Source organism: Vigna unguiculata, chromosome 4, assembly GCF_004118075.2.
Source record: "Vigna unguiculata cultivar IT97K-499-35 chromosome 4, ASM411807v1, whole genome shotgun sequence".
NCBI classification, from domain to species: Eukaryota; Viridiplantae; Streptophyta; class Magnoliopsida; order Fabales; family Fabaceae; genus Vigna; species Vigna unguiculata.
Window position 1 is genome coordinate 33,601,729 of NC_040282.1, and position 13,338 is coordinate 33,615,066.

Sequence of the window (13,338 nt, forward strand, 5' to 3'; positions counted from 1 at the left end):
GTTTGCTATATTCATGTTCCAGACCAAAAGAGACACAAACTAGAAGACAAGACCGTACGAGGCATCTTCTTGGGATATAGTACACAATCCAAAGGCTATAGAATCTATAATCTTCAAACAAAGAAGCTAACTATCAGCAGAGACATTGAAGTAGATGAAAGCGCTACTTGGAACTGGGAAGAGGAACAAATTGAAAGGAAGACAATATACATGCCCAACAATCAACCAACTACAAGCCAAGAAGATAATGATCAAGATACCATTATAACTCCAGAATCTCCTACAACTCCAACATCAATTCAAGATCAAGAAGAATCATCGCCTGAATCTACTCCGAGACGAATCAGATCTCTAACAAACATCTATGAATCTTGCAACTTGGCCATACTAGAGCCTGGAACCTTTGAAGAGGCCGCTAAACAAGAAGAATGGGTCAAGGCAATGAAAGAAGAGATAAAGACAATAGAGAAAAACAACACTTGGGAGCTAGCAGATTGTCCAAAAGATAAAGATATCATCGGAGTTAAGTGGGTCTTCAAGACAAAGTTAAACCTCGATGGTACCATACACAAACACAAGGCAAGGTTGGTAGCTAAGGGTTATTCACAACAACCTGGAGTAGACTACAATGAGACATTTGCTCCAGTTGCTCGACTAGACACAATAAGAACTCTAATAGCCCTTGCAGCACAAAAAGGATGGAGCATCTACCAATTAGACGTCAAGTCTGCATTCCTCAATGGTGTTCTTGAAGAAGAGATCTATATAGAGCAACCACCAGGATTTGTGGTTAAAGGCCAAGAAGGCAAAGTGTTGAGATTGAAGAAAGCTTTATATGGCCTGAAACAAGCTCCTCGTGCATGGTACAGCAGAATCGATCAATATTTCACCAATCAAGGATTCAGGAGGAGCAAGAGTGAGCCTACACTATACATCAAGACACAAGGTCAGCATACTCTTTTACTCTCTCTATATGTAGATGATCTTATTTATACTGGAACCAACACAAAGATGTTGATGGAGTTTAAAGAAGATATGATGAAGACCTTTGAGATGACTGATCTTGGCTTGATGAGTTATTTCCTCGGCATAGAGGTAAGTCAAAGAGATGATGGAATATTCATCTCACAAAAGAAATACACAGAAGATTTGCTGAAGAAATTTAAGATGTACGGGTGCAAACCTGTAAGCACACCACTAGTGACAAATGAAAAACTACAAAAGGTGGATGGAGCACCAGAAGCCGATGCATCTCGATACAGGAGTCTAGTTGGAAGTCTACTTTATCTGACGGCTACACGACCAGATATCATGTTCGCTACAAGTCTCTTATCAAGATTCATGCAAAACCCAAGCCAAATACATCTTGGCGTAGGCAAAAGAATTTTAAGATATCTACAAGGAACCAAAGAGTACGGTATATGGTACAAATCCACAGGCAATCCAACATTGCTTGGTTATACTGATAGTGATTGGGCAGGGTCAGTGGACGACATGAAGAGCACCTCAGGCTATGCTTTCTCACTTGGATCGGGGATATTCTCTTGGGCGTCAAAGAAGCAAGCCACAGTTGCACAATCAACCGCTGAAGCAGAATATGTGGCAGCCGCTGAAGCAACAAGTCAGGCTATATGGCTTCGAAGAATACTCAAAGATATGGGAGAAAAACAAAGTGGCCCTACTACAATTAATTGTGACAATAAATCAACCATTGCAATGACAAAGAATCCTGTGCATCACAGCAGAACAAAACATATAGCAATTAAATACCACTTCATCAGAGAAGCGGAAACAAATATGAAGATACGACTTGAGTACTGCCCGACAGAAGATCAAATTGCAGATATCTTCACAAAGGCCTTACCAAGACCAAGATTTGAACTACTACGCGCTATGCTTGGAGTTACCGAATTTGCATCAAGGAGGAGTATTAAAGTGTAATGCAAATTCTAGAAGAATCTAGAAAATCATAAGATAAAAGTATTGAAATGTAATGAAAGTTCTAGAACAAAGTAGAAAAGCCTAAGATATGAAGAAAAATATCAAGAACATTCTACATAGGCAAAAATCTAGAACATTCCACACAAGTTGTGGCTAGCACTTTCTAGAATACTCTATAGGTCTATAAATACCCATGTACTCAATCATTTGATGAATGCCAAGAACTAAGATCACATCTAACACACCACTCTCACTACTACAACTACATACTCCTTCCAACTACAACTTTCACACTCTACTATCTACACATTTTCTCTATCCCTTCAACTACCCCTTTCACAACCTTTGAAATACTAACAATGCTGTCCACATGGACCAATAATACAGATTGCTGCAAATGGAAACACATTCTCTGCAACCATCAAAGTGGTCATGTACAAGTGCTTGATCTTCATGGAAACTACCACTATACACCGTATTTGAGAGGTACAATCAACGTCACTTCATTGATTTTCTTGCCATATATTCAACACCTGGATCTCAGCCATAACTATTTTGTAATGAGTTACATCCAAGAGTTCACGGGCTCCTTCACCAACTTAAGATATCTTGATCTCTCCCATTCTTCTTTTGGAGGGAGGATTCCTTCTACACTTGGAAATCTCTTACAACTACGCTATCTAGATCTTGGGGATAATATTCTCTGAGGAGAAATTCCCTTTCAGATAGGAAGGTCCCATTCCAGATGAATTTGGGAAAGTGATGAACTCTCTTGAATATCTTAATCTTTCTGATAACAAACTAAAAGGCAAGGTTCCGTCTTCATTTGGAAGCATGTGCAGATTACAGGGATTAGAACTCTCAAATAACAAGTTGAATGGCAAATTTCCGAACTTCATTCAAAATTCTCATGGTGCAGCAGACACATATTTGGGGCGTTGAAATTATCTTATAACCAAATTACTGGCGAGATACCCGAGAGCATCAGACTGTTGTATAAGCTGGAGGTTTTATCATTGCAGTGGAATTCTTTGGAGGGTAATGTCACTGAAGCTCATCTTTCTAATTTTTCCAAATTACATTACTTATCCTTGTCACACAACTCATTATCTCTAAACTTTGTCTCTAGTTGGGTTCCTCCTTTTCAATTAAGTTATTTGGCTCTTGCATCTTGCAAGCTAGGTCCGAATTTTCCTAGTTGGCTCCAAACTCAAAACTCCTTAATGTGGCTAGATATATCTGATAATGGGCTCAATGATTTCATACCAAAATGGTTTTGGAAGAAGTTGCAAACTATGTACGAGTTGAATATCTGTCACAATAATCTCATTGGTTCAATTCCTAATTTACAATTGAAGCTTGCTTACAGGCCATCAATAAATTTAAATTCAAATAAATTTGAGGGAAAGTTCCATTATTTCTGCTACAAGCTTCCGAGTTGTTACTTTCTGGAAATAAATTTTCAGATTTATTTTCACTCTTATGTGGAAACGTTAAAGCTGAAAACATGGCCACTTTAGATTTATCGGATAATCAAATAAACGGGGAACTTCCAGATTGCTGGAAATCTGTAAATCGATTATTGTTTCTTGATTTAAGCAACAATCTATTGTCAGGAACGATTCCTATCTCTGTGGGCACCCTTGTTAAATTGGAAGCTTTGGTTTTACGAAACAATAGTTTAATGGGTGAATTGCCTTCCTCTTTGAAGAATTGCAGCAATTTAATTATGTTGGATGTGAGTGAGAATATGTTGTCTGGTCCAATACCATCATGGGTTGGAGAAAGAATGCTGCAATTGACGATCTTGATCATGCGAGGGAATCACTTATCTGGAAATCTTCCCTTTCATCTATGTTATTTGAAGCGTATTCAATTGTTGGATCTTTCCCAGAATAAATTTTCAGAAGGGATTCCAACTTGCTTAAACAATATTACTGAATTATCTGAAGAAAGCATCAACCAAAACTGAAGCCCAAAGTCGTGTGCATTGGTACAACAGAACTTACTCTGAAATGTATAGTTTTTTCAGTGGTACTTATTATGCACTTCACATAACATGGACGTGGAAAGGTGTGGAACGCAGCTTCAAACATCCTGAACTGATACTTCAAAGCATTGATCTCTCATGTAACAATTTTACAGGTGAAATACCAAGAGAGATTATGTGCATGCGCGGGTTGGTTTCTTTGAATTTATCAAGAAACAATTTGAGTGGAGAAATTCCTTCGGAGATTGGGAATTTAAAGTCACTAGATTCCCTTGACCTATCAAGAAATCATTTGTCTGGAAAAATTCCTCCTACACTTTCCAATATTGATCGTCTTGCCGTGTTAGATTTATCAAACAACCATTTCAGTGGAAGAATTCCATGGGGAAGGCAGTTGCAAACCTTTGATGCCTCTAGTTTTGAAGGAAATGTTGATCTTTGTGGGAAACCGCTTGAAGAAATTTGTCCAGGAGATGAGGCAGTGACAAAGTCTAAAGGAGAAGAAGTCGATGATGAAAATGATAAGTCAGTTTTGTATGGAACACTATACATGAGCTTGGGGATAGGATTCTTCACAGGATTTTGGGGCTTATTAGGTTCATTACTACTTTGGCAACAATGGAGAATTGCATATTTGAGGTTCTTGAACAGACTAATAGACTATATACTTTTAATGATTGCATTGAACATAGTAAAGTGCCAAAGGAGGCTCAAAGACTAGTAACAGGTACATAATTATAATAACGTCTTTCTTTGAATTTCATAATATGTATTTCTCTGCTTCAGTTACGAAAATCAATAACTAGTTTTAATATTGAAAGGGAGAATGCCTTTCTAAAAAGGAACGTAGATATTGGCTTGGGATGAATGTAACAGTCAGAATTTAATTATTTAATTCTTTATCCCAGCTAATTGTAGCACCTCAAGTATTTTCTTTAATTGTTTGTCTCTCTCAGCTACAGATTTATTTTGATCAATTCTATTGAACATTGATATATCCTATGCTACAAAAGTCATGAATTTTAGCACAAAAGTTGCAGTTTACAGTGATTTATTTGGAAACTTCGTTCTGAGATGAAAGCATGATGGATTACTAGGAGTGTAACATTTGAAGCGTTGAAGTTGGTAGTGACAAGTTCTATTTCAAAGTAGTTATTTGAAAAATCAATGTTTGATGAAACTTAATGGTTTGCATTCCATCTAGTGAAGGAGGCTTGATTTATTCAGAAAAGGAAAATATTTTCTTGAAACATTCCAAATTTTAAATCAAGATAATAGATTGCTCTACTTTCAAGCATTAAGCTTACACTAAAACGTTGGAAACAACATATATTTATAGATATATGAATCAAAGAATTACAAGATCATTTAATGGAAATTAACTAGTGATGGTAAGAAGGATAATTCATTGAGTAGAATGAGAAAAAGAGAATAAGAGAACTTAAAGTATATTAGTTAATGTTGTAATGAGTCAGCTGATGCTATCTCTGTTGTCTTCTATTTATTATAGTCGAGGCAAGTAACCCTCATTTGATTGCTTGCGCTCATTGCTTCAATGATCCTTTCAGCGTATTACATTTCTCCTATCGGAGTGCTTTTAATGTGCTGAGGAGCTTCATAACTTAGAGCTAACTGGAATTTGCTTATCTTTCATGGACACATCCGCTTAGCGCTAGATTTATCTGCTCAGCGCCTACAGCATAAGTTTTGGAGTGCCCTCCGCTCTCAGTTCGCTCGGCACCAGCTTGCTAGGCTTAGCATATCATTCCTGCGTTGGCCCAATTTTACTGAGTAGATAAGTTCTCTGAATTTTTCTTATGCTCCCACATATGTAAAACACAAATCAATAAATCTCAAATAACTTTTCTTCATGCAAATATTTCTAAATTTCTGCAATGTTAACAGTTGTTTTATATAAAGATGTTTTGAAATAGTTTTATTGTTCCTAATTATGTGATTATTTGTGGATTAGAAATTTGGGGGACAATAACTATCTAGTCAATACAACCTAATCCAAGCATCCGGCATATGATAGATTTTTTCCAATATGCAAATATCATAACTATATGTTTTGAATTTATTCACAAATTATCCCAATTATAAAGCGAATCTTACATGTTTCAATTACTAAAAAGGTGACCTTTATATCTATATATATAAGCTTTGATTAGACATTATTAGAGTATAGTTAACCAAAGAAAAATATATGATTATAAAATTTATATATAGTTTATTTGTCAAGATAAAATCTGAGAAAACTTTAAGTTATGAATACTTTTAATGTAGTAAAACAAAACTCTATTAGTTATTCGTATAAGGAAAATGTTGATGGACAGTGTTTTTGTCTACATCTATTACATTTTTTATTTCTACATCTGATAAAGTCATGCTCTGCTCCGCTCAGTGCCATCCCTAGACCGCCCAGCGTTGCTTCTTGGCTCCTTCCATCTTCTGTTTTCTTGTATATAAGGATCTTTTCCTTGTTCTTTCAATGACCAGTCAATACAATTCTTTTCTATCTTTCTTCTTCACCTTTCTCCATCTTCTTCTCTCATTATACTTATGATTGTATGTTTTTATGCAACTTCAATTTGTTTCTGCAGCTATGCATTCTCGTTCCATCATTGGTAATTATGGTATCAAAGCTCTTCATTTGAAGAGCTCTACTGTGTAACCCTGCCTCCTTCTTCTCTTGCTCTCTTCCTATTGTTTCCTGTGTTTCTCTCTTCTTCTTTGCACCCTTTCTTGCTTTCTTTAACCATTTTATAATATTAGACCTTGATCTTCATTACGAAAGCTAGATTTTATAAGACAAAATATGAAAATATTGGGTCATGTCGTTCTTCATCTATTTGGCGAGGTCTAAATGACTCGTATGACACTGTCTCAGCACATACTTTTTGGTCTGTCGGTGTGAGACCAAATTATTTTTTGAAATGATATTTGGTATCTTGAAAGATGTATCCGTATGCTTGTTGGTGTCCCTTGTGTAGTGAAACAGTTAAATTTACTGCTAATAATAGATATGTGTTTGAGGATTAAATATTCATAGTTTTCTAACTTATAAAATGGATTTGATTAGGACAATGAATACCGTAAGGTAATTGGACCACTCTCATTTTCTTCTTTGTTTTCTAACACGCTGAATTTTCTAAATCATACAATGTATTCGAATAGGACAATCAATAGTTTAAAGTTTTTGGACCATTTTCAATTTTTTTAAACGAATTCGAAAATAACAAATTGGGACCAATTTCATTTTCTTCCCTTCAAGTGTCTTTATCTACTTATTTTTTGCAACTCGTTAAATGGATTCGAAAACAATAATTAAAAGCGTAAGGTCTCTGTGGACCAGTTTCCTTCTCTTGTTTTCCAATGTCTAACATCTGTCATTATCTAACCCATAATTCAAATAGGACAATCAACGTGTCTTTGGACCATTTTCATTTTCTAAAAGTGTCTGGGATGCTTAATTTTTCTAACCCATAAAATATTCTGAAAGAACAATGACTATCGTTTCCTTCACTCCCATATTTTTATGATGTACCTCCATAATTTATGAAATACCAATTACACCCCTAGTGCCAACGTAAAGAAGTGAATCCTTGATCAGTTTGTGTTGACCGATAATCAAAGGAATAAAAATATCATATATGTTATAAAATAAAGCATAATAGAGAGAAGAGAGAAGAATAGTATACAATAGAAGGAAGTATAGAGAATGAGAGAATATGGAGCAATTCTGTGTATTATTATTGATAGGAAGAGTCCTATTTATATATACAACATGTAATCCATAAAGGAAACAAATCAAATCAACTTAGTTAATAATACAAATATTTACATAAAGAGTAATGAATCATATGAGTATCAATTCATATGAGTAAATGTATCAAATCAATGGACAATCATTAATTCATAATACTCCCCCTTGAGTGTCCATTGATAAAAGAATGTGCCTCGTTAAAACCTTACTAGAAAAAATCCTCTGGGATAAAAAAAACCTAGTGAAGGAAAAAGAGTACAACATTCTATATTCTTTAATACAATATTGTTCATCACATATTCTATTTCTCCCCCTCATGTAAACTTACATCACTAAGGTGATGAAGTCTGAACTTGTGAATCATTTGCTCAAAAGTTCTTCTTGGTAAAGACTTCATAAATAGGCCTGTCATATTTTCACATGAATGAATTTTTGGATATCTATATCATCCTTTCAATTGAACAATATACGATTGTCTTCATATATGATTGTTGATTCTATCTTTGTCGAAGATAGTCACAAGTTTCTTGCACATGTTGAATTATAGACCTTAACCAAACATATTCACAACTTTCCGCGTAATTCTGTATGATTAGACGATGTTGCTACTATGGTTTGTTTCATATATCTTCATGAAACCATTGTGCTACCACATGTGAACAAACATCTTGTTTGTGATCAACCATTGTGACATTGTGAGAATATGTAAAATAACATGCATATACATAACCCATTGGTCTGAATCTGAATCATTTGAATGGAATAAGCTCATATTCATAGTACCTTTAAAGTAATGAAGTATATGTTTTACTCCAAACCATTTTCTTCTTGTAGTTGAAGAACTATATCTTGCTTAATAAATTTACAGCAAATGCAATTTAGATCGAGTATAATTAGCAAGATACATTAGTGTTTCTATGACACTAAGATATGGTGCTTCTGGACCAAGAAGATCTTCATCATTTTCTTGAGGTCTAAGAAGATTCTTTATCAACATCTAACGACTTCACAACTATTGGAGTGCATAGTGGAAAATTCATTTTTGGATCTTTTCATATAAATACAAGAACAAATAGGATCATTTCTATATCCTTCTTTTAATAAGTATTCAATAAGATGGTTTATATCACACATGTGCTGATTGCTTTAAGCAATAAAAGAGCATGTTCAATTTATTGAATAACCCTCTTTAGAATTTGTCTTGTTAGGCAAATAAAATCCTTCAGGGATTTTCATATAAATATGATTCTCAAAAGAACCGTATGAATAGGTTGTAACATCATCCATTAAATGTAAATGCAAACCTTGTTGTGCAACTAGGATAATCGAATATTGCAATTTATTAAATAACCCTCTTTAGAATTTGTCTTGTTAGGCAAATAAAATCCTTCAAGGATTTTCATATAAATATGATTCTCAAAAGAACCGTATGAATAGGTTGTAACATCATCCATTAAATGTAAATACAAACCTTGTTGTGCAACTAGGATAATCGAATATTGCAATGTTGTTGCATCCAATACTAGTGAATATGTTTTTTCACAAATCAATACAAGGTTTTGTGAACAACCTTGAGCAACCAATTGTGCTTTGTATCTAACAATTTCATCATTCTTAATTTAATTTTTGCGCAAAAATTCATATGTACCCAACGGGTTTCACAACTTCAGGTGTGCAAACTATACGTCCAAAAACCTTTCATTTAACAAGCAAATATAATTACGCTTCTGTGCATATTTTAATTTTGGTCAATCTTTTCTTTGCCGACAATCTTCAATGATCATTGCTTATTGATCCTCATTGTCATTCATAACATTCATCGCTATGTTATAAGTAAAAGTTTCGTTAATGTTAACTTCATTTTGGTTCCATATTATATGATTCATGACATAATTTATTGAGATCTCATCATTTTCAACAATTTCAGGTACCTGAGGTTCTTCTGGAACCGAAACATTAATTATATCAAATGAATCTTTTTGGGATTTCAACCTTTTCAATTAGGTCATTTTGCATTTTAGCTCTCTTTCTCATTCAAGAGTTTTAATCTTTGGAACCACACTAAAAAATTCTTACATGAGAATATTAGGTCACTAACCAAAAACCAACTGCATAATAGAGTATTTATGATAACTTATTGGCTTGATGCAAATCAATAATGCAACATGCGAAATTGCATACTTCCAAGTAGCCATTGGAAGATTAGCTCTCGTAAGTACTAGTACAAAAAAACCTTTTTATACTGGTTAAAAAGACTTTTTATACCGGTTTTGAAATTGGTATAGATATAGACGGTATAAAAGGTTTCACCTTTCTATACCACTTTCATAACAGGTATAAAAAGTCAATTTAATACCGTCTATAGAAGCGGTATAGAAAGTCAAATTGGGAATGGGAAAATTTTGTAATAAAAAGTGATTTACTACGCTGGTTATAGTTACAACAGGTATAAAAAGTTTCACCTTTTATACCGATTGTGCTCTAAACCGATATAAAAAGTGACTTTTTTTATTTTTTACGAAAAATTCGTTTATTTTTTCTACTGCACACAAAATTTGTATATAATTACTCAAAACATCCCGACAACAAATGTCATTCAATTTAATATTTACATGAAATACAATCTAATGTTTATATAACTCCAAACCGAATGACTGTACATCTACTATTCAAATAAAAACTCATAAAATACCTAACATCATCTTCTATAAACAATTGAAAGAAATGAATCATTCTGCTCACGAACTTCCTTCAAGAATCTTTACTCCATTGGAGACGCGTCATTGAAAATCTACACTTAGTCAAAATACTACCATATAAATTGTACAAATTGGATTAAGTTCACTATTATTTATCTCTAGGTTTGAATTAAAATCAGGATTCTGATATGGTAATTGATATCGGTTAGATGAGGCTTATAATTGACCACCGAATGCTAAATAATTGACACTAAGACCAATTGTGGTGATTCACATATGTTAATAGTCAAGAAATGAAATAAAAAATTAACAGATGAAAAATTCTAGTCAAGAAATGGGCAATTGTGGTAATTCATTATACTTGTATTGTAGTTAAAAATTTAGTTCATTAATATCTTCCAGAAGAATGGACTAGTACCAAAAAAAATGTGGCTGCATGAATAGTAGGCTTTTGACGTGCATAGGCCTTGCGATCAAAAAGTTTCCTGGATGGTGAATGACTTGCCTTGCCGCAAGGATTTCATCAAGTCACAGACTTTAATCCATTAGCCCAAACAAATTGTCAAACAAAAAAAAATTCTTAGATAGAAGGATGGAACCAAAAACTCATACATAAAGGTATCGAGAAGTTTGAAAGAGATTCAATTAGCTTGAAAAGCATCACACTATACCAATATAGTCTACCATAGCCTTATTATATTCATGAATTGAGAACACCTTTGTATTAATTCATAATATACTTAAAAAATCTCATATCAGATAGCAGAAAGAAATCAGTTGTTTAGAAACATGTTATGTCTTTAATTTGATCTCTTAAATTATGCTTATAGGATAAAATCATAATGAAACAACTAAATATGTAAAGACAATAACATTTGAGTAATTGTAACAACTATTTTATGTGTAATATGCATTATGTGTACTTTGCCCTGAAGCACTAAGGTTTTCTGAAGTTCAATACTTTGGCTTGTAGAGATAATGATTCTCGTTAATTTTTTTACCCTACATTGGCTTAGGTGTTAACTTTAGTTGGTTCGTTTAAGAAATAAATATACAAAATTTTTGAAAAAAGTTACTATAATTATTATTTTTTGAGATTTAGAAAAACGTACAATTCCAGTTTCTTGAACAATAAGTTAAAAAGATTTTCTTTTAAAGATTCTGATTCTTTTTTAAATCTTTTGTAACTAATTCCAGAAATGGAGAAGCGTTACTGCATTTCCTAGAAAAAATGGCTTTTGAGTAATATAATCTGAAACAAATTGGGTCTTAATTAAAAAATAAATAAATTGAATTTGAACTATTAACCCATGGCACTGAAATAATCATATTTTCTGCACAAATGATAACAAAGTCAAAGTACTAACCTGTGTGTCCGATAGCCCGTTTAGATTCATAGATTTCATGATCATTTCCATCCTGCACAGCAAAAATGAAATAATTATAACACATTAACCAATCCTTCTGCCTAATTACCCTAACAATGCTTTTAGAGCTAGAAATCTAGTAGTGAAAACAAGTGAAGGTTCACCCTGAACAAGGTGTTATAATAAGAGAAGTCTATCAATAAATATAAAAACTAAGCATTAATTTTGCTAAATAGTTTGAAATATTCAAAATGTAGAAAATGACTCATGTAACTATGTTAGTAATTATATAGCCAATAACTCACTTACTACAAGAAATTTTGAGTACAACTCATCTAACTTTATATTGATTTTAACTATGCATTTTAACATCAAGTATTAAAAAGAGAAACATACATGTACTTAGTACATCCATTTAAACAAAAATATTTAATAAAGACCATAAAAAGAACTAAATTTTGCACAAGCAATTACCATAAACTTTATTTAGATTCATCAGTTAACCAGCATACCCAATAAATTAAGCTAAAATGAACAACTCAAACATTTTTTTATTACCTTTGGAGATTGAGCTTCAACAAGAGCTTGAAAATGCTCCAACTCTTTATTGTCTAGAAGAAATTTAGCTTATAAGATATTATACCAACAAGAGAAAACTTTTTGTGAACATGATGTACAATCTGACACTTACATGTATTTTTGGTTCTTGAAACTCATAAGCCTCTGTTTCATTAAACCTAACAAATCTTGATAGCCATCAATTTCAGACATATTCCCTTTATTAAGAACTTTGTTTTCTCCTTCAAGTACGACACAATAACTAGGACATAACCCCACATCCATCCATATCTTTGTGCTTCCGAAACAACTTAAACATTAAGTCATCTCCCATATACACTACGATCTGAAAAGGACCAAGACAACCATAAATTTGTCAAACAACCTAAAATAAAAAGTGAAGAACGAAATTTCCATGGACTAAGAACATTAAAGAACTATGTAGAAGAGTTTCATACCCTCCTCTAGTTTTTCTTCTTGATACAAAGCATTTCCCCTGCGAAAATAAGGTGCTATAAGCATCTTACCAAGTCCACAACCCAATTATGTCTTTCTTCTCTGTTTAAGAGAAATACATCAAAATTAAAGGATAGTAAAAGGTCTATAAGAGATAACCTACTAGCCTATTGATTAACGAAAATAAATCAGTACTTTAACTTGCATTGCCAGAGGACTGAATAAGGCACCCAAATCACCTTAGAATTACTAGATAAAACATATAGATGTTAGTACAAATGTCATGTCAATTCTAGAACTAACATAAATTACAAAATAAAGTAGAAATATGAATATAAAAGGAAGACATGTGCACAAGGATTCCATCATTAAGCATCATTCATGTTAGCCATTACGATGGAAGCTAAAACGTGAAAAGAAAGATATGAATTGAGTTAGAATTATGAAAAGGGAAATATGAAGTGGTCTTCTTCAATGGAAAGAAAATGGCCATAACGAATACGAATTTGAATTGAGTGTAGGAATGAAAACGAATTAAATTGAATGTAGGAACAAAAATGA

General features: G+C 33.2%; 1 protein-coding gene across 1 annotated transcript; it reads left to right on the forward strand.

Moving 5' to 3' along the window:
* Positions 1 to 3,448: 3,448 nt before the first annotated feature.
* Positions 3,449 to 4,652, forward strand: LOC114180784 (receptor-like protein EIX2). The gene is made up of 3 exons (XM_028067076.1): positions 3,449 to 3,863; positions 4,015 to 4,086; positions 4,198 to 4,652. Exons 1-3 carry the CDS (start codon positions 3,449 to 3,451, stop codon positions 4,650 to 4,652), a joined length of 942 nt encoding a protein of 313 aa, XP_027922877.1.
* Positions 4,653 to 13,338: the final 8,686 nt, after the last annotated feature.